The sequence below is a fragment of the Telopea speciosissima genome, chromosome 2 (assembly GCF_018873765.1).
Source record: "Telopea speciosissima isolate NSW1024214 ecotype Mountain lineage chromosome 2, Tspe_v1, whole genome shotgun sequence".
Classification (NCBI taxonomy): Eukaryota; Viridiplantae; Streptophyta; class Magnoliopsida; order Proteales; family Proteaceae; genus Telopea; species Telopea speciosissima.
In genome coordinates, this window is record NC_057917.1 from 16,458,935 (window position 1) to 16,482,660 (window position 23,726).

A 23,726-nucleotide genomic window follows, 5' to 3' on the forward strand; every position below is an offset into this window, starting at 1 on the left:
ACTATGTTTTATTAAGGATGTTGCAATATACAGCTGCCAGATGTCAAATAAAGCATTCATTTTGAAATGAACAACTACTGTAATACATGGAAGATATGCAATTCATTATGGAAATGTATTGCCATTATTTATGGGTTAGGGTTTTCATTTTGAACTTAAGTAGTCCATTTGATTTGAGCCAAAAAGTGATTGTATGGCTATACATCAAGTTCCAACTTAAGACATTATTACAATGTGGCAATATGAGCCAAGTGGGAGAATGTTGGCTGATATGACCCACATTATCGTGTAAGCACAACAACTTACTGAGGTAACAAACTCATTTAGGTAAAAGGGTTGTAACGGATCTTTTATTGAGGACACATGATAGAAGGTTGAGCTCTCACCACTCTTTAATGGGAGGAGTGGTGTAGGAAGTTCCACAACCACCTGGGTCCTGGTTCTCCATCTGTTGCATATTTTGATAAGCCCATGATTCATGTTTGATTTTCATTTTTTGCTATCGTGTTCTTCTTTTAATCTGTAAAAACCAGAAAATCATTGAAATTCATCTGTTGTAGCAAGTTTCTTAAGTCTATTGAATCAAAAACTCCAACAATCATAGATTTTGAGAAATCTTAGCTTCTCCTAATTTTATTTTCTAAAGTTTTGACCGGCTCCAATCAGATGGAATCAATAGAGTTGGATCCCATGTTCTTAAACCTTGGGGGGAATGAATGAAAAAGTTGAAAGATTTTTTTTTGGTAGAAAATAGTTGAAAGATGGTGAGCCAATGAATTGACATGCACGCACTATCAAATCCGACAAGCAGACAAAAGTTTTCCTTCACCAATGGAGAGGAAGAATCCTACACCACTGGTAATGTGACCATGTGATGAGACTCTTGTCCCACCAAGACTCCCAGCCCTTATTATTTGGAGTCAAAATCTTAGTTAGTAAGTTCGGGAACGGCAATTGAACGGGAACGGATACGTACGGCAATTAAACGGACTAGACGGTAATAATACTTTTCAAAAATCCGGCTTCATAAAATGCATACGGTAATAATACGGTACGTGTTTAATACGGGTATAATACGGCATAGACGGCAATAATACTTTTAAAAAAACAGACATATATTCATTATATAACATGCATTCATCACCTAATAAACAAAATAATATCATGATTTTATGAACTAAAATAAACACAATAATATAATATGCTATATAACATCTCTAAGATTATCATTTAACATACCAAAATATCAATAATCTACAAGAAATGAATGTAGATTGTCTGAAAATGAGATGAGCAAGTTGATTACCTTATCATTAAATCATTCTTCCAACATTACATTTCTTTCTATCTACAATGAGATAACCATATATTTTTAACCAGATGTGTTCTTGTGAAGGGGGATGAGTTCCCACTAATTAACCAACACAAGACAAGAGGGAGAGTTCCAGATATGGATCTCCACTGTACACATTAGCTACAAGAGACAGAAAAACAAGAATAAAATAGAATAGAGATTGAGCCGTTCTCGCCAATATCACACCAGATTCATTTGCTTCACTACCACCATCAAAGTTCAAAGACCAAAGAAACAAGAGGAGAGTACAAGACTTAAGTGCCGCTTTGTTGAACGGAGATGGGGAGGATGATTGGAGATGGAGGGCGGCTACTGTTGCGGCAACAGTGTTGCCTGCGGTTGGATGTTCAACGCACATCGAAAGGGACGAAAGGGAAAGTGAAATCGTTTCCCTAAATTCTAATCTTTTGGGTAATTTTTTTTTCTGCGTATTATACGAGTATAATACTCGCTTGATTAAAAAATGCTTTTTTTATTATAAAAATATGGGAACAGGAGTATTATACTTTTAAAAATTTGGGTACGTGTATAATACATGTATTATACACGTATTTACTAACTAAGGTCAAAAGTATCCCTCCCCTTGGGTATTAGAAGGTACCAATGCCCTTAATGAAGGAATTCCTCTTCCACCTTGAGTGTAAAGAACTTCATTCCAAAAAAAATATATACCTAGCTATGTCTTATTTATCTACGTGGGAGTCTTCCATGGACTACACATTTTTGATTTACCTTTTTACGTGTTTATTTATTTATTTTTTATGGGATAAAAATGCCACCCCTATGTCTGGTGCAAGGATGGTTTATGTTGCGCAACCAAGTAGCGTTCTTTCTCCCTTTATTTTTTTATGGGCAAGAGATCTCTACTTGGTCGCATGGTCTCTACACAAGCGCCTAGGTCAATGGGTGAGCACGCCTAGGTATCTACCTAGGGGCAGAGGCGGCATCTCACGGTGCCTAGTGAGAGGGCGTGGGAAACACCAAGTAGATATTTTTTTCCCATATTATATAATTCCTTGACTCTGTTTCGACGTAAAATTTTATCAGAAAAATTATACTTGAAAATTTTCATTTCAAAAAATTTGACATTAAAATTTTACGTGTTGAAAAGTGTTTCAATGTATTGAAAAAATTCTCAACATATCAAATTTTACATTTACAAAGTAAAATTTACCAAGAAAAATTTCCCAGGTAAAATTTTATGCCGAAACAAATGGAGCCTTTGTGAAAAAAGTACACGCATATTCCAAAAAATGATTATATGAAAGAATGATCGCCAACCAATACAACAATGAAAGGAAAATATGAAAGGATAGTAAGTTGATAGTTCCAAAACCCCCTACCGGCCACGTATTTCACATGCCCAAAACTCCAAATATAAAGTCATGCAAATAATATTGCATCCCCATCTAAATTTACATCACTATTAGCAAACGTCATTTATTGCTGTCGGCTGCCGAAAAGAAAGAAGAAAGCAATCAATTTGTTGTTGCTTTTTTCTTTTTTCTTTTTTCTTTTTTGCTCTTTTTGCTTTTTGAAGTGAAAGACTCATCTATACATCGCGTTTATACTAGCTAGGTGGTTAATTTTATCCATTTTATGTGTGGAGATTAGTAAAAAATAGTTCTAATTTCTCCATATCGTTTCAATATTGTTGTCATTGTATTGCCAAAAGTTTTAAAAGATCACTGTCATTGCAAAACCTTGTGCCAAATCTAGCTTTCCCCTCTTGCATTATAAATGTGAGATTAAGAGACAAAAAGGGAACAGAAAAATCCCTCCTTTTATCTACTAAGAGGACATATGTGGTTGGATGGTTTCCCACTTTGGGTGGTAAGTCTTTCTATGATGTTGTTGGTAAAATTGTTTTTTGTGCGATGATTTACCACATTTGCTGGGATTGGAAATATGAGAAGGTGGTCTAACTTTGTTCATTCTTATTAGAAATTCATAAGCTTTGAAGTCAGGCAAAAGGTCCTTTCTATCGTCTCCTCATGTATAGACAATGAAAGAAATAGACATATTGCTACGAGTCTAGTTCACGTTCACGTACATGAGCGTTGAGAACGGCTCACAGTCGTCAAGATGGAATCCACCCGGTGGGACCTACATGGGGTGGATTCCATCTTGATGGCTGTGAGCCGTTCTCGTACATTCACGTACGTGAACGTGAGCCCAACTTGTAGGAGAATTGGTAACATTATAATTCTCGATTGAATCTTTGCCTTATACAATGAATCACTACAATACTATAAAATACAATGACATACCGTTCACCGTTGAGTCATTAGTTGCGGCGAAACTTGATGAAGCGATTGCAGCTTTTTGATGAGAAGAATATCAAAACAAAAAGAGAAGGACTTCTTCCCTCAATCCTTCTATATACAATTCTTTCAATGGGTAAAGAGCTGCTTGTGCGTAGATGAGGGGAGGGACCTTCTCTTCCTTAAATAGTCATAATCTATCAATCTTCCATAAAGATTTGACAGTTAGACTAGAGGATTAAAACTTCCATAATGAAGCTTAGTAATGGAACATAAAGGGTCAAGTTTAATGGAACCCATAACGGGAACCATTGAATAGGATGGAGAGTTGGTCAATTGGCCAATAAAAAATTTTCTACAATCTCCCACTTGGACCATATGACCAAACTTATAATCTCCCAATTCATAACAATAATACTTGGATCCGATCAAAATATCCCATACAAAGCTTACACAACATAATACCTTGAATGAATAGTCGTATCAATGCGAATCATGATGGTTATATGTCATTTATATTGACATATTCCCTTCCATAATCACAACACCAATAAATCCATCCAAGCAGGTCCTTAAGTAGGGAAACTATAATATCTCACTCATATCACAATAAATGTATACACAAAGATAGAGATGAAAAATGTTTAGGACATCCATAAATATGATCATATCAAATAATAGAAGGTGTCTATAACAAAATGTGACCAATACATCAAACTCTAGTAAGATCCATATCAGATACAAGGTCTACAAAGAGCTTAGGCACCAATGCCTTGGTCAACGGATCTGCAATCATCAGACTTGTTTTTATATGAGATACAGATACCTTCTATTCCTGAACAGCTTCCTTCACAAAGTTGTACTTCCCTCCAATATGCTTAGCTCTGCTAGAATGCTTGTCATTCTTAGAGTAGTACACAGCGGCGACATTGTCACAGTAAAGTCTTAGCAGCTTCATGATGGAGTCGACAACCCAAAGCCCTGAGATATAATTCCGCAATCAAATCGCCATTGATGTGGCCTCCAAGCATGCCACGAATTCCACTTCCATGGTGGAAGTGGAGACACAAGTCTGTTTCTTGGACTTCCAAAAAATTGCCCCATCAGCTAATAGAAAGACATAACCAGACGTAGACTTCCTACTATCGAGGCAACCGGCAAAATCAGAGTCCGAATAACCAATCATTTCCAACTGATCAGTTGCTCTATAAATAAGCATGTAGTCTTTCGTTCCTTGTAAATAACGCATCACCTTCTTGGCAGCCACCCAGTGATCGATACCAGGATTGCTGACATATTTGCCTAACATCCCAACTACATAGCTAATATCTGGACGAGTACAAGTTATGGCATACATAAGACTTCCCACAGCTGAAGAATAGGGAATGTCTTTCATCCGTTCTCGCTCCAGATCATTCTACGGACACTAGTTCAAACTAAACTTATCACCCTTAATCACGGGAGCAACACTGGGTCTATAGCTTTTCATACCATATCTCTCAAAAACTTTATCAATGTAGGTTCTTTGTGATAGCCCAAGCAGTCGGCGAGATCTATCTCGAAATATCTCTATGCCGATAACGTAAGATGCCAAGCCCATATCCTTCATTTCAAAATTCTTAGAGAGAAATGTTTTCGTATCCTTTAACAAACCAAGATCATTGCTTGCAAGCAAGATATCATCTACATACAGGACCAGAAATATAAACTTGCTCCCACTGACTTTCAGATATATACACTTATCGAAAGTGTTTTCTACAAATCCGAAAGACACGATGATGTGGTTGAACTTTAAATACCATTGTCTAGAAGCTTGTTTAAGTCCATAGATTGATTTCTTTAATTTACACATCAGACTTTCCTTTCCTTGAACCCTAAACCCTTCTGGTTGGTTCATGTAGACTTCTTCCTTTAAATCCCCATTCAAGAATACCGTCTTCACATCTATCTGGTGAAGCTCTAGGTCATAATGAGCCACCAATGCTAAAATAATCCTAAGTGAGTCCTTCTTAGAAACAGGAGAGAAGGTCTCATGGTAATCAATGCCTTCCTTCTGAGTGAAACCCTTCGCAACTAATCTGGCTTTATGTCGTTCAACTTTACCCTTTGAGTCACCCTTGGTCTTAAATACCCACTTACAACCAATTACTTTAGACCCTGAAGGTAGCTCAACAAGCTCTCAGACATCATTGTCGCTCATGGACTTTATCTCATCTTTCATGGTATCTACCCATTTACTAAAATCATTGTCATTCATAGCCTGTGAAAAACTTAAAGGGTCATCATTGATTCCTATATCAAACTCAGACTCCTGGAGATATACTATGTAGTCATCCGAAATAGCAGACCTCCTCACTCTTTGAGGTCTACCCTGTACTTCCGGCTGAGGTGGAGGTAAATCCACAGTGTTCTCAGTGACAACATCTACATAGAGTGGTACATCCTCTGTAATTTGTTGTTCCATGAGATCATCATTAATGATGACTTGTGGAAAAACAACACTATCATGATGTACAGGAGCAGAAAGTGTAACCTGGAGCTTCTCAAATATCACATTACGTGGTTTATCACTCCTACTAATGTCGCCATCCTCTAGGAATCTAGCAGTTGAAGTTTTCACAATCCTGGTACTATGATTAGGTGCATAAAATCTAAATCCCTTTGACCATTGGCAGTAACCAATAAAGTAACAACTAATAGTCTGAGGGTCGAGTTTTCTTTCATGTGGATTATACAATCTAGCTTCAGCCGGACAGCCCTATACGTGTAAGTGTCTCAAACTAGGCTTCTTTCCCGTCCATAACTCATAAGGAGTTTTAGAAACTGACTTACTGGGAACTCGATTAGAGATATACACAGCTGTTTTCAAAGCTTCGCCCCACATAAACTCAGACAGCGATGAGTTTCTTATCATACTACGAATTATATCCTTAAGGGTACGATTACGTCTTTTCGCAACTCCATTCTGTTCAGGTGTACCAGGAAGTGTATATTGGGGAGTGATCCCCTTTGATTTGAGGAAGCGGGTAAATGGTCCCTCAACTTGCCCTCGGTTTGTATGTCTACCGTAATACTCACCCCCTTTATCAGATCTCACGGGCTTGATCTTTCTGTCTAACTTATTTTTGACTTCAGCACAAAATGTCTCGAAGACATTTATGCTTTCAGACTTTTCCTTCAACAAGTAGACGTAACAATACCGTGAATAATCATCAATAAAGGTGATGAAATACATCTCACCAGTAATGCAGGGGTCAAATGGTCCACAAATATCTGTGTGAATTAATTCTAACAATGCATCACTTCTTGTGGCAGCAACTTTATTTGTCCTAGATTGTTTACCTTTTATGTAATCTATACAAATTCCAAAGTCAGTGAAGTCTAAATTAGGCAATATACCTTCCTTCACTAATCTCTCCATCCTAGGTCTGGAGATATGACCTAGACGTTTGTACCACAAGGTTGAGGAAATATTATTGTTGGATTTACGTTTAGTTCCAACATTCACATGCAGGGTAAGCAAAGAGCTTTCATAATCGGAGTCAAAATTAAATCTATAAAGACCATCACATAAATATTCAGTAAATACCAGATTATTATCTTTATAAAATTTTAAAATATTGTTCCCAAATATAAAGTCAAAACCCTCAACATCAAGTTTAGACAAAGAAACAAGATTTCTGAAAATAGAGGGGACATAAAGGGTGTCCGATATGTCGAGCTGATATCCGGTATCCATAATGAGTCTGTAAGTGCCGATCGCTCGAACTTCAGATTCCATCTGGTTTTCCATGTTGACGACACTCTCACTGGGACTTGGGCTTCGGGTTGAAAGGAATCCCTGTACAGAATTCGTAATATGCACAGTTGCACCAGAATCAATCCACCATGTATTACAAGGAACATCAACGAGATTGGTTTGAAAATAAACTAGGATAGAATCATTATCCTTCTTTTCAAACCATGCTCGACGTTTCTGACAGTCCTTTTAAAGGTGTCCGATCTTCTTGCAGAAGAAGCACTTCATTTTGTTAGACTTTTCCTTGTTCCGCTCCTGTGGATTGTCGGTCTTCTTCTTTGTTGCACTGTTGCTCTTCTTTCCTCTCTTACCCTTATGTGACACCAAGTTCGCCACTTGTCCTCTTACTTGCTTCAGTCTCTGCTCCTCTTGAACACACTTGCTCTGAAGCTCATTCAGATCCCACTCATCTTTGTTAGTGTTGTAATGGATCTTGAATGGTTCAAACTTAGAAGGAAGAGATTAAAGGCTCAACCCAACAAGGAAAGGTTTATTCAGTTTCTGGTCTAACTTGTCCAGTTGTATAGCTAAGCTTGCCATCTCACAGATGTGATCCCCAATGCCACTGCTGTCATTGTATTTCATGTTGACTAATTTGGACATAAGAGTGCTTGCAAGAGATTTGTCTGCGGAAGAAAATCGCCTTTCAACAGAGGCCAAATAGGTCTTTGCATCATCAGAGGCAGGGATTGAACCTTTGATAGTCTTGCCAATAGTCTTCTTAATAAACAAGAGGCACAACTGGTTTGATTGGGTCCACTTCTTATGAAGAGTTATCTCAGCCGGTGTACTCTTATCAGTAAGATTAGCTGGTTTCTCAATGCGGAAGCAATAATCATGATTAACAGCAGTCAGGTAATATATCAACTCCTCGTGCCAATCCGAATAGTTTGAGTCGATGAGGATAGGGACAGAATTAGGTACAGCCATAGGGGATGGTCCTAATTAAAGGAAATAGAAATACATGCTTACTTATCTATAATGCTTTGAATTTCAATAATACTAGAACTATAATTCTAGAGAGAGCAACCTATTGCATCATTACAATCTATCCTTCGGGATTGAGAATGTAATAGGCTATTGGTTCACTCGATGGGTGTTGGAAGTCACCTCTTAGGGCTAAAAAAATCTATCTACACAGTCAAGTAGAGATGTGTGCCTTTGGACACTCCCATTCCAACCCAACTGTGAGACTAATGATTTATCATAATGCCCTATTTTACCTTTAATTTGATATTGTTACATTTATATCTAGGGTTAACAGTTATGGTCATCACAACCATGATGAAACGTGTTCCTTTGGATACTCCCGTTCAATCCAAATTGCATGACCTAATACCCTAAAATAGTTGCTTTATATTTCAGATGATTTTTCATTTATATCTAGGGTGAATCAAATTAGGCAAGTAAAGATGTGTGTTTGCAGAAAGTAGTGCAGGGAGCAGCCATCATAATACACCAGAGTGATTAGTATGATGCACCTAGTAAGGTGCAACAGGGATCACCCTCGCAGTATGATTACACTTTGCACAACATAATAACACTTCCATCCAACTCGACTATGTGATAAACACTTATACCCTAAATTGGCTTATTATGATGTCTTTTCATTAATGATGGTTGGTTCAGGTATTTCAAGTTCAATTACCTTAAATTTTCAGGATCGATCCGCTTCGACGGCAATCAAATCACTATTTTTTTTTAATCCTTGAAAATTCAACATCTAGTCACATATGACATCAATAATTTATTAATTTATTTATTCAAAACTAATACAACTAAGTTCATTAATAATTTTTATCTTAAGGTTCTCTTAAAATAACAAACATAAGAGAAGACGAAATTATAATCGGGTTTAAAATGAAGACAGAATGACAGCGGAAGCGGTTATGTAACAATTCTGTCATACATGAATTTTCGTCGTTAAAGGTTCTGTTTCTGTCGCTAATAACAGATTTCTGTTGCTAATAATTTCTGCCACTAATAATAAAAAATAAATAGAAACTAATATAATAGAACATGATTGTTTTCAGAAACATAAATAAACAGGAATAGAATTCATAATAAACAAATTTGAATTCATAAACAGAAACAAACCAATTACTATTTATAATATAAATAGAAAAAAAACAGAAATGAATTTAAACAAAACAATTTCTGTTTATAAACATAAACAAAAAAATAGAAATAACTATAAGTAGAAATTAATTCTAAAAACTTAAATAAATGAATTTCTGATTTCTGTTTTGTTTTGTTGCTTTAATTGTTGGGCCATATGGTCTAACCATAGGCCGTCTTAATGGGTCACTACACTATAAATTTGGATCAATTTCTTTAATTAAAACCATCACATCGGGCTTAAGCTCATTACTTCTTTTATTAAATAAATGCCCAATAGAAACATTGTTAAAATAAAATAATAATAATAATAATAACAATAATTCTATAATACCCATTATGCCCCTAATAGCACCCACATGCCACGATGGCTAGGCTCCAAATCTCTGACGAATATTCAAATTTGGTCCGGCAAACATTATGCTAGCGACCATTGTCGGTAGAATTGAGCCTAAATCCCATTTATAGAAATCGATATAAAACCCAAAACCCCTCTTTAATGGTTGATTCCAATGTCCCAATCCCCTTGTATTTAATGAATCAAATAATACACATCAAACCATCATTAATCTGATGATTTATTTAGGAGTTCCCTTTTCATGAATTGATTTCAAACACAAATAAACAAACTACAAAACCTTTGGTATTTGAAAACAGTTCGACATCCTCTTTAATAATATATATATATATATATATATATATATTTTTAAATCAGTTATTTAGCAGAAGGGATTCCATAGAAAGAAATCAATAATGTGATTTAAAGCATGAGGGCTATAACCTTGGCTCTGATGCCACTGTAGGAGAATTGGTAACATTATAATTCTCGCTTGAATCTTTGTCCTATACAATGAATCACTACAATGCTATAACATACAATGACATACCGTTCACCGTTGAGTCATTAGTTGTGGCGGAACTTGATGAAGCCATTGTAGCGTTTTGATGAGAAGAATATCAAAACAAAAAGAGAAGGACTTCTTCCCTCAATCCTTCTATATGCAATTCTTTCAATGGGTAAAGAGTTGCTTGTGCGTAGATGAGGGGATGGACCTTCTCCTCCTTAAATAATCATAATCTATCAATCTCCCATAAAGATTTGACGGTTAAACTAGAGGATTAAAACTCCCATAATGAAGCTTAGTAATAGAACATAAAGGATCAAGTTTAATGGAACCCATAACAGGAACCATTGAATAGGATGGAGAGTTGGTCAATTGGCCAATCAAAAATTTCCTACACAACTCTATTGCTACCTCTTGGGATATCTCTCTTCTTAGTAATCCTCAACACTCCCCTTCCTCTCCTCTTCCTTTTATGTGCTTAATGAGGTCCATTCTATTTTGTTGTTTTGCTTGGCCTTTTGCTCGCTCCCTTTGTATCTCTTCTTCCTCTTTTCAGGTTTTTATATTTTATATATTCACCCAAAAATAAGGATATATGTGGTTAAGCTTATAAGACTCCAACTTCATAAGTGAATTTTTACAATCCAATTAGAAGCTAGAATTATGAGAATCAAAAGCTTAGCCAAACATGTACCACACAAGTTGATAGTAATATGTACAATTAGTCAGTCTTAAGATACCTCGGCAAACCCAATTGTCCAAAAGGTTTCCAATGGAGAATGATTGTATTGCATTCAACATTTCTTAGCAAGAATGATGAAAATAGAGAATTGAATGGCAAAAAAAGAGGAAAAGAGCAATTCATATAGACTCTGGCACTACAAGTGAACTGTATTTTTTTCCCTCTCAACCCAATTTTATTTTCTTTTCTTGTCAACGAGATTGTGGAGGAATAAAGAATCATTGTCCCTTGATACTAGCTAGGTACAAAATCATGATGAAATCCATACCTGAGAATAAGATTCAGCCATGATGATGCTCATGAATTGTTTTTCTATACTTTGTTGTGTCTCCCACATCCCACTTGATTGGGAGAAATTGTCATAGACAAAGGGTGATGTTCAAGTTGAAAGGTTCAATCTTTAAACAGAAAGAATAGGATCATAAACATAAAACAAGAGTATCTTTGTCTTTTAAGGGATGGAAAAGAAAAAAATGATGATCACTAAAGCCATTTTATTTTGTTGATAAAAGAAAAGAGATATTATATTTAACCCCAACCCTTAAAAAAAGAGATTCAATCCCATAATCTCTAGGAACCCCAAAAGGCATGGGGTAATGGTATTAATAAAAAAGATACATTTCCCTTTTTTTAGTGATGGGTGAGGTGGGGAAAGTTACTAGTAGCCCTTCCACAAAAATGGAGACAGAAACAACCTAGTTTTCAAAAGCAAGAACCATGAACTTAAAAATTTTCACCGTCTCTATTAAGGACTTAACTCCTCTCAGGTTCACTGTCCGATCAGGTTCGTAGGTTCTTCTCATAGGGGACCGAAAATGACGACCTCACCCCCTACCCGAACATACTACCTGGGTGGAGTGAGATTGTCATTTTTGCCCTCCTTATGAGAGGAACCTACGAACCTGGCCGGGCAGGGAACCTGAGAGGAGAAAAATTCCTCTAGTAACTAACTATGAGCTAAATAATTCGTTCACTCACAATTTATTTGAGAGAGAGGGAGAATTAGCAATTAGTTGAAAAGACAATTCAAGAGATTCAAAAGATAAGACTTTAGATCAAAAGCCCGTGACAAATTTTTATCCTCTCAAGTGCGGTGCACCTTTAAAATGCATTCGACGGTGTCTAAGAACATGTTCTTGGATTTTTATCCTCTCAAGTGGAGTGGTTATCCTTCGATGCACTTTAATTGTGCACTGGATAGTACACCGCACTTGAGAGGATGAAAACCCACTCATGACTCTTGCGTCCGTCAATAAGGGAATGAAATGATTGTCCACCCCTCCCCTCCTATTGGATGCTCCAGTGTGTCCCTTCATTGGCCCCGCACTGGTGCATAGCTACACGACCAGGCAGCATTCTTCTTCCCAAGAATTTATTAGTCAAAAAGTGGAGGCTGGTTTTTTTTTTTTTTTTTTTTTTTAAATCTTTTTAGCTAGAGTGTGTATAAAATAAAAAAAGAGTTAAAAGTGCTGCTTAAGACAATTTATTAGGTAAAGGTTCTCTGAGCCGCCAGGAAAGGATAGCACGACACTCTCTTTCATCTCTCTCCTCGTCACATGAATTGACATAGATTTCCTCCCAGGTAAGAAATCATTCCATGTCCCATTATATGCCTTTAATTATAATAATAATAGTAAATATTAGGGACAATTTCTTAGGTCTATTGGATAAGGGATAAGAACGAAAATTACATGATAAGTAGGTTTCAAATTTGTTTTACATCCACTATTTTTTCATTTTGAAAAGATTTACTCAATCCCTAAAGTGGGTTAGTACTCATGCCACACAAAAATAAAATAAAAGCAAACTCCCAAAATTGCCCCAAAATCTGTTTTTTTTATTATTATTGTTTCTTTGCCTCTTGTTTTTTGTTTTGTATTGTTTTTTTTTTTTTTGAACAAAGTTTCCTTCCACCCACGGTGAATGGGATCCTATTCACCACGAGGCGGGAGAGGGAAGGAATAGGTATCTGGAGGGTGTTTTGAAACATACCAAAGCCCTAGGATGGTGGGTAAACCGTCCTCTCTTTTTTTAGTTTTTTTTTGTAATACGTTCTATTGTTTTCTATTCCAAATATTAAGGTGTACTTCCCTTTGGATTCGATGCTATAGCTTTGTTTTCATTTTTTTTGGAGGAGGTAATAGGAGCTTTGATTTCTACTCGCATGTCATTTCAATAAATAGGGAAAGAATTTGACTTAAATGCTATAATCCTAATTGAACCCACATGATTTAAAAACTTGAACCGAATATAGGATTGGTCTCCATCAATTCATATTCAAATTAGTCGGACACTGATCAAACTTGATCAAAATAACTTGAACTCATCCTAACTCAATCAGACTCACTCAATGTTAGATACTTGTCTAATATGCCAAAAGTTCCAAAGTTTATGGAACACGTTAAATCAAATCCTTTAATTTATTTCATACTAGACTGACTCAAACTAGATTATCTAACGTTCATACACTAGAGTGAACCCATTTGACAAAAATCTCTTAATTTACATTTTTGTTTATTTTCATTTTGGGAATAAAATTCAGTCAATTTAGATATAATGAATTTTACTTGCATTTGTTTCCAAATAGATACATGTAGAAGGAAGCACGAAGTACTCATGCGGCTCGTGACCCATGGGAAACAAGGACAACCATTACTAGTAGAAGTGTAGGACCCATCCCTCTCTCTCTCTCTCTCTCAAAATTCAAGTGGAACAGACTCTGAGTAACCCTAGCTACCAACCTGGCGAGGAACGCTATATACCTATAGTCTTTTAATGTTTGTTTTTAATCATCAAAAATAAAAAAAAGTGGAAAATGTTTCCCCCCCGTGTACTGGCCGGGTACTGCTCCTACATACGGCCGCAAATGTTTCCCTAAGGTATCATATAATTATAGAATCATCAATAAATTTTGGATATTTACGCATGTCATCTCCGTTTTTTAAAATAATTAATTAATAAGTGACGATATCGATGATGACATTGATAAAACTATGTATATGACCCTAAAAATAGATTGATTTGACCCCACTCCGTCAGTTGTTACCGTTAATTGTGAACGATAAGATTGTTTTGGATATTTTATGATCAATATACCCCCTTGATAAGGTAGAATGACAGTACTGTTCTCTTCTTTATCATCAAAGAAATGGGCAAAAACAGCTACCGCCGCAAACACCACCTGTGCCATTTATGCCCTGCCATCGCACACTGCTATTTGTGCTTGCGACTGCACACCGCTCCTGCCTTTCACATTCCTCCCTTGCCATTTCACATCTATTGCTGCCATCGCTCAAGCACTGCAATTACCTTCCATTGCAAGTGAGATGGTGCTAGAAAATCTCTCCTCCCAACTCAACGCCCCACCCCATCTTCACACCTTCTAACGAACTAACATCCTTTTGTGCAATATCAATAGCCAAGCTTCTAGTCCTCCCCGGTGCATCAGGTGGTGCCTCAAGTGTTGGGATCCTGTTTTTGCACGAGAACGGCTCACAGTCGAACAGATGGAATCCACTCTGTGGGATCCACATGGAGTGGATTCCATCTGTACGATTGTAGCCGTTCTCCTACAAGAACAGGATCCTACCTCATGCCTAAACTATGTAACAAATAGGGTAAATTACATGTCACCCCTTAGTTTTCAAGAGAAACTTAGATCACCCCTTGGTTTTTGGAAAAACTCAAATCACCCTTTCTACAGTAACGGTGTTAGTCTGTTGTTAGTTATTGATGTGAAATGACTATTTTACCCTTGTACTAAAACATTAGAATTAAATTTACAATACTACCCTTCTTCATCTTCAACAGCATAAAACTAATACTAGGGACTAATTTGTCATATTGGGGTCTAAACTAGGGGTGATCTGAGTTTTGTTTGAAAATCAGAGGGTGACGTGTAATTTATCCTAACAAATATTATCCTAGTGTATAGTGTTACATGCAAGATAATCCAGAAAAATAAAATAAGAAAAAGAAGAGAAATAATAGGAAAAGGGAGAGAAAAAATACCAAAAAAAAATAAAAATAGAAATTAAAGATGGAGAGAGAAGAAATATGAGAGAAAATATAGGAACTTTACGGGCGAAGCCGGGCGTCTAGCTTGCTGGGAGGTAGCCGGCCTCTCTCAAGATAAACTCAAGAATAATTTTAGATTTCCCAAAGTTGATCCCCTTTCATTCATCGAATACTTCTATAAATAAGTATAAAAGTAATTACGTAACTCCACCACTGTTTCCTATAACTTCTCCTTCCACTATTATACACTAATAATAATTCCCCATGACTAATAAAATAATAACCAATAACAAATAATACTACATGATAACCAACATTGCTCATTACTACCCCATGTAAACCCGTAACAAATAGTTTCAACAACAAAATAGTATGAAATAGAATTGTCTCTTTCCCTTGCCACAATATATAACACCCTAAAATTTTTTATCATTTATCTACATAAAATCAGAAACTAGTATTGCATTTCTAGGAAAAAAAAGAACTTTCTGAAGATATCTGTCTTGGATTATTCTAATGGTAGAAGCTTTAGGTTGGCAATCTACTCCTTGTTGCCCAAGCTTCTCTAGCGTAGATCGATGTATCAACCTGTTCGATTTTCACGGGCAATATTAATTCCACATCTTTTCGCAAATTCCTGAATGTTGCAACTTGAATTTCTATTATTATGAATAACTTATTGCCAACTTCACCAATATTTGTCGATTGACTTGGATTCAGATTTTCTCTTGTGAATTTAGATAATTCATCTTGGTTTCTTGCCGTTGTGAACTTACCAACTCTACCAGTAATTGTGGAACCATTTAGATCTAGACATAATGGAGGAAGATATTTATTTTAGCAGGAAAGGCAATTTGGTCAATATATGATATATTCTAACATTTTTTGTTCCAGGTTAACAAAGTGAGTTTACTTATTAATTATTGAGAGAATGTTCTCTGTGTCGGGGGCGCAGGCTGCGCCTAGACACATGGAGATGGGTGCAATGACCACGCTACCCTCTTGAATGGCAGGCTCATGTATCTCGGCGCAACCTGCGCTGCGGCACAGAGAACAAGAGTTCTTAATTATTTTAAAAAATAACGTGGCATGTGTAAATATCTAAAACTCAAGGATGATTCTATAATTACGTGATATTTCAGGATTGGTACATGTAAATTTTCCTTAATTAAACAAAGCAGAACCGAAAGTAGGACGTTAATACAACATTAATAACACATGGTAACAAGTGGGAAGAGCACTAGTGGAAGTTCTCTTCTCTCACGATACGTATTGCATGAATTCCATATCTGCCTCCAACCCAGTCATAGTTTCAGGTGCCAAACACACTTCAAGATCAACACTTCCCCCACCTTCCCGCCCTGGGAACGCAGAGATCTTACCGTCGAATTTGTTGGCTCGACCGCTTCGGACCGCCAACGGCCGGCCCCACCCGAAATCGTTGTCATACATAGGGAATCTAGGTGAGCTCCCCATGGTGATCATTCCACCATCGAAGTTACCTAGCGGGAAGCACCGTGGGTTCTTCTCCCACTCCTCCACTACACGCCGCACGGCAGCGTCGTCATACACCACCACGTTTCGGTGTAGCAAGGTGGCACACCAACGTAAATCGTGAGATAAGATCTCACCCGGGGTAGCAACGGTTGGGATGCTCTGGATTGCGTTACCGAAGTAGTACGGATCGACACGTGGCTCAAGCCGGTGACGACAGTTCACTGCCATTCGAAAGGTGATGGATTTCGTTGATGACAACTTCCTCGCACGCGTGACTGAACGCCAGAGCTGAGCAGAGAGTGACTGGAAAGATGAAACCACCACCTCCTCCTCCACCTTCTCCGCATCCGTTTCCGAATTATTCGAAACGGCGTTACTCTCCCATAACAAGCTCTCTAACAGAGCCGTCATCTTGCCGTTATCGTTACTGTTAACCTTCCATCCATCGTTGCTCACTTTCCCAAGAATCTCAGTTTCCACGGGTAAAATTTTTTTACGCAAGTGAGCATTAGCTCTGGATTTGAGCTCAAGAATCGCTTCTCTGCTGAAATGGAAGATTCTCTCACGTAACGGTTCATCAATAGAGAAAGTTAACTTCGGAGGTCCGTCAGGGAATCTGAGAACAGCCGGGGAATCCTTCACCAAATTCCGGCGGAAATCAGGTGGGTTAGAGATTCTATTCGCTCCCCTGCAAACCTCAGAGAAAGTGTTAAAGAAGTTCCAGAGGGAGGTTCCATCTACCACAGCGTGGTTGACGGTGCATCCAATGAAAACACCGTCAACTAGCTCCGTCACCTGGACAGCAGTTATTGGCTTGAAATGGCCATCGTAACTGATGGCGTCATCAAAGGCAAAGAGTTTCTTGACGTAATCAGGTACGTGGAGAGCAGAGAGAATGTCACTGAGAGAGAGGTATGTGGCATTGACATGGAAGAAATCAGCTCCCGAATCGTTGCAGGACACGTGGACGTATCCGTTGGAGTCAGTGATGAGACGACCAGCGAGAGGTGGGAAATGAGAGAGAGTTTGAGAAAGGCCTCGTTTGAGAAGAGAAACGAGAACGTCGATGGGGAAAGGAGGGAGAGTGAAGAGAAGCCCTTTTTGTATGTAGTGGCATGAAAGCATGGGAATATCAGAGACAGAGAGCCTGAGAAACCCAATTTTGGAATTCTGTTCGGGAAGAACAGTGCATCTAGAGATGAGAGTTGGAGAAGATGAAGCAGAAGCCATTTTCTAACTCACTCTCTCTCTCTCTCTCTCTCTCTCTCTCTCTCTCTCTCTCTCTCTCTCTCTCTGTGAAACTGTGAGTGAGAATGAGATATGGAGAGGGAGAGGTGGGGGGAATTTATATAGTAGTAGGGAGAGGTTGGGGGTTCATGCACTTTGGTTGTTGCCATTGTTTGGAAAGGTCTTTTAGCTTTTATTTATTTTATTGAATATATTTTAATTGGATAATTTCTTAGTGAGGAGTATAGGATTGTAGGAGGGGGAGGAAAAAACATTTTCTTTAAAAATAAAATAATAATAGAAATAAATGCTTACATCTTCAAGGGAAGAGCAGATTAGAAGAGAGGTGATCTCTATCGGGCGGATTGGGTTCCTTTTTCTGGAGGGCATCGTCCAATGAGTATTCAATGAGGCATCCAATGGCAGGATTGTGTTGCACACATAACGATGATTGATTGGAGAGAAATCCAATCCATATCAGGCCAGGGTAATTGAAGACGGTGAAAATATATAATGATAGAATGAAGCTCTTGGTGAAACAACATATGGTCTTTAATGGAAAATCCTATTTTTACATCACCATGCTCCCCTATCCTCATCACCTTTATTTATTATAATCATTTTCGAAGGCATAGTAATCCTCTTGGAATGGAATATTCTACCAAGAATCGAGATAGAGGGACAGGAAGAATGATACATATTTTTTTATTTTTTTACTAATTTATACATATATATATTGATAATTCATTTATACATATTTATTATATTAAAAATAAGAGAAAATGTGATTCACCTTGACCGGGTTTGACAAGACTAAGTCACTAGGTTTTTCTAAAAGACAAGTCGAGCCAAAAAACACTGGCTTTCCAACTAAGCATAAAAGGATAAATTTTCCTTAAAATAGGATTTTCTATTATTTCAAATGTAAAATGTCTTTTTTTTGTCAAAAAAAATTATTCAGAGAGGCGTGATCAACTCATGGACGAAGGACAACATTGTTCCTATATCCATGGATCGAAAAGAGATCAAATTGTCATACATACCAAAGACAATGCCCTCATTACTAGGGAGTTAGCTAAGCCGTGTTACTTCTCGTGCAACCTACATGAACTTATAACTCAAAATAAGGAAGAGGGACCACAACTAAACTTCAAATAGGAAGAGGGACCACACAGTTTCAAAGTATTTCGATTATGGGCACTGGTAGTTGGTGAAGACGACTCTAATGCAAGGTTCTAAAACTCGGGTTTCAACTGGGTTTTGATCAGCCAGAAAACGAGTTCGTCTCGGTTTCGACCATATCTCGGTCAAAACTTGGCACTTTCTCCAGGCTAACTCGAACCTTGGTTTCGAGGCCCACAAGTTGGTTTTTTGCCCTGATTCTTGTTGTGCTGCCTATTTTTGACATTTTAAACTCAATCCATGCATTAGTTTCACATAGAGAACACTAAAAATATTACTTGTGGTTTTGATCCAAGTTTGATACTGTATATTATTCTTGGATCGACATGGTATCAAATAAGGTTTGACCGGAACATAACTTCTTCAATATAAATGAGATTTAAGCAATCTTGGATTTGTTGGAAAACTTTGTTTTGATAGCTGTCAAATAAGTCCAAGATTGCTTAAATCTGATTTATATTGAAGGAGTTATGTACCGGTCAAACTTAATTTGGTGTGCGCGAATGCTGTCAAAATCACTCTGAATGAAAATATTTTTTTGGACATCAAAACAAATGAATATTTTACCGCACTTTTGGTTTTTAGCAATGTTTTGCCATATTGTGATTTATGGAACTTTTAGATTTGAGAAAAACCCCTATATTAGAAAGTTGAAAATTGCACATCGAAAATCCAGTTTTTGTTCTTGAACTGGGTTGAGTTTTTTTCCTTTTGGAATTTGATTTTTTAACTATTTTTGTTGGATTCAAATAGGGGGGTATTTGCTTATTTATGAATAATATCTTAAGTAAATGAAATATTTTCTTAAATGATATTAGATATAGCTAAGTGTCTGTCTTGGTTTCTGGTAGTTTCTAGCATAAATACTTGTCTGTTCAAGTTTCGAGCGAAGTTTCCCCTAGTTTCGATGGGTATACGTGTCGAAACCACCGAAATATGGTCGAAATTGGTCAAAACCATCGAAACCCAGTCGAATCCAAGGATTTTATAAAATCCCCCTTCAACTTGTCTCGGAAACCTGAGAAACCGAGTTAACTCGATGGTTTCAATAGGTTTCGGTCGAGTTTTTGTTCCATGCTCTAATGTTATGGATGGTGCAGAGGTGGATGGAGACAGTCGGTGACTGAACCAGAATTCATGATAACCACGCTCTATAGCACCGATAACATCAGATGGAGATCATGATTTTCTACCGAAAGGGCAGATCCTTATGGGATTTCCATAGGAACTAACAAATGAAAGTGCTCAGTGATATTGTCTTGTGGCTAAATTTCTTTCTCGCTGAAAAAGAGTGCTCCACCCTTATTCAACCTGGGATAGATGGTTCAAAATCAATCGGAACAACGTAAGATAGACTACTCCCAAACCAAACTACTCATACAAAGCGGTAGCTCAATAGAATATGTGAATTTGTTTCAGATGCCACTCCACATCAAGGACAAACGAATCAACTGAAATATTACATGGAGTGGATTCCATATGTATGGCTGTGTGCTGTTCTCCCACCTTGTGCCTTAAATATGTGACAGATACTATCCTAGTGAATACTTTCAACAATAGGATAGCATGAAATAGAATTGTCTTTTTCTTTTACCATGATAACAGCATAAAATTGTCTTATTTATCTGCATAACATTAGAAACTTGTATTGCAATTCTATAAATAAAAAATTTAACTTTTTGGAGATAGTTGTCTTGGATTATTCTAATGGTAGAAGCTTTAGGTTGGACATCTACTCCTTGGTTGCTCAAGCTTCTTGTTTACACCCTAATGTACAAATTTTATACCCTACTTTTGGTCATTAACCGAAACACCATGCATACTTTAATGTCGTTCATTGCACGTATCATGAAAGGGGTTTTTTTTTTAGTTTGAACAACAAAGTGGGAAGGTGGTGTGGAAGGTTGTGGAGAGTTACTTAACCACTTAGAGATGTCTAAATTTAAAATTCAAAAGGTGTGGAAGTTGTTGAAACTACCCAACAACTATAAAAGAAGAGAATGCGAAGAAAACAGACCCCCGAAAAACACAAGCATGTCTTCACATTACAATTTATCTTGGGTAAATAACATCTAGGGTACCCAATGTTTCATAAAATTACATGTTGGACACCTAACATTTGGAAAATTGCATCTAAGGTGCTCTTTTTGAAAATTTCAATTTTACCCCAACCACAATCAAACCTTATCCCCACCCCCATCAAAATCCCAAGCCCAGCTTCACTACCCTGCCCAGCCCTGCCCCTGCAACCCCGACCTCGCCCTTCTTCCTCTCCTGATGGTGTCTCAGCACCACCATCCGCCCCCACCCCCTCCCCAAATCCCCTTCTCACCACCCAGCCCATCAAGCATTGAATACCGCTCCATCAGTGCAACCCCATCGCTCAATCACCGACACCCAACCCTCAATCCTTGCAATATCAAATCCAGTAAACATATTATCAGCCATAACAGCCTTCCATCTTAGTTCTTTCTATTATTGCATGCAATCCCATCTTTCCATTATTGCATGCAATCCCACTTTCCATTATTTACCTTTCCATTATTGGATCCAATCCCTGTGATCTCTCTTAATCTCTATATTCACTCAATCACATCTCTCTCTATGTGGTAATGGTGATTGAGTTTCCAACCTATGGATTCCTCTCACCTTACGTATATATGTACAATCTTGTAATATCTCAAAGTTTAAGGCAATAACATTATTTCACAATCCAATATGGTACCAATAGCTCCTAGCTCCAAAGAGCAAAAACCGATCCCACTTCCCTCCTCTAACGAATTTCTAGCCATGGCCTCTCCTCCCTCCTCTCCATCTCATACTCCCACTCTCAATCAAATCCTTTCTCACAAATTAACATTTAAAAACTATGTTTATTGGAGGACTCAAATCGTCCCTTACCTCAAAGGCCAACGACTTTATGGATATGTTGTTGGCTCCAATCCATGCCCTACCGATGCAACCAAAGTTGATGCTTGGCACGAAAAGGATGCCTCAATCATGAGTATTGTAATCTCCTCTCTCTCCGATGAAGCAATGCCTCTCGTTGTCGGGCGTGAGACAAGTAAAGAAATCTAGGATGCACTTCATGCAGCTTTCAGTTCTGCCTCTACAACACGCATTCTCTCCCTCAATGTGGCCCTCCAAAACCTTGTTCAGAAACCCAAGGAGAACGTCACTCAGATTCTCCATTGGGCCAAGGCCCTTTCTAATGAGCTCAGTGCTACTGGCAAACCCCTCCCCACGGAGGATCTGAATATACATATTTTTTGTGCACTATGCCTTGAATTTGAATCTGTGGTCTCCGCAGTCATGGATCGTAGGGAACCAATCTCTTACACTGAACTTCATGGCCTGCTCCTCAGCCGTGAGTATCTCATTGCATCTCGTCAAGCTGTGCCAGATCCTATTGCCAATGCAACTGCCAACCTTGCTTAACAATCTCGTGGCCCCCCTCTCAATCTTATGGTTGTGGCTCTTCCACTGGCTGTGGTCGTGGTAGGGGAGGCCGTGGTGCTCCAAATGGCCCTAGTGGGTTTGGGCGTTCCAATGCCTATGCCCATAGTCCTTGCACGATCTCTGGTCGGACCAATCATCAAGCCTCGACATGTTATTATCACAACAAGCAGCTTGGCCAATCCACCCAAACTGTTTTACCCTCTACCAATCCCTCATATGCACAACCTTTTGCCTATCTAACCACAAACCAACCCCCATTGCTGCCCACGCCACCCACCCAATATCATTACCAACCAAACCAGCCCCATTACCCACAACTCCCACCGCCACCTACCCCATCTGCCATCCCATTTGGCCTCACCCATTGGCTTCCCGATACTGGCGCAACATATTATGCAACACCTGATTTACAATTTTTGTCATCTTATGCACCATACAATGGTAAAAATAGTCTCATGGTTGGTGATGGTAATTATGTCCCTATCTCAAATGTTGGGTCTTCTTCTCTTCCATCCAACTCTCGTCCTTTAGTTCTTTCTAATATTTTACATGTTCCATCTCTTACTACTTCATTGCTTTCTGTTCATAAATTTGCTTCTGACAATAATGTGTTTTTTGAATTTCATGCTTCTCATTTCAATGTGAAGGATCCGACATCCAATCAAATCCTGCTTACGGGGTCTAGTCACAATAGTCTCTACTACTTACCATCGATCCAGCCATCTTCTCCATCAACACACCTTGCACACCTTACATCTTATGATCGTTGGCATCAAAGGCTTGGTCATCCCAATGATCTTTCTCTTCGACTCATGCTCCGTGATATCTAGCTGCCCTCATTGCCTCATTTGTGCTCTGCCTGCCAAATTGGAAAGTCCTACCGTTTAACTCTTCGCGAAACAGATAGTCGTAGCAATTTTCCTCTTGATTTAATTTTTAGTGACATTTAGGGACCCGCCCCTACTATTTCCTCTCTTGGACATTGCTACTTTATTATTTTTGTGGACAATTTTACAAAGTTTATTTGGTTTTATCCCCTAAAAGTTAAATCTGATGCTTTTAATATTTTCAAGCAATTCTAAGCCCTTGTTAAACGGCAATCTTCTAGGCAAATTAAAAGTATCCAAACTGATTGGGGTGGGGAGTACCGCTCCCTCACCTCCTATTTTGCCAATCTTGGCATCCACCATCGTATATCATGCCCCCATATTCATGAACAGCA

General features: G+C 38.0%; 2 protein-coding genes across 2 annotated transcripts; both read right to left on the minus strand.

The window, feature by feature from the left end:
• Nucleotides 1-4,618: 4,618 nt before the first annotated feature.
• On the minus strand, nt 4,619-5,014 carry LOC122650496 (secreted RxLR effector protein 161-like). The gene has a single exon (XM_043843908.1). It carries the CDS (start codon nt 5,012-5,014, stop codon nt 4,619-4,621), a length of 396 nt encoding a protein of 131 aa, XP_043699843.1.
• An 11,385-nt stretch (nt 5,015-16,399) lies between these two features.
• On the minus strand, nt 16,400-17,866 carry LOC122649635 (uncharacterized acetyltransferase At3g50280-like). The gene has a single exon (XM_043842867.1). The coding sequence runs from the start codon at nt 17,864-17,866 to the stop codon at nt 16,400-16,402; it is 1,467 nt and encodes a 488-aa protein (XP_043698802.1).
• Between the last annotated feature and the right edge of the window lie 5,860 nt (nt 17,867-23,726).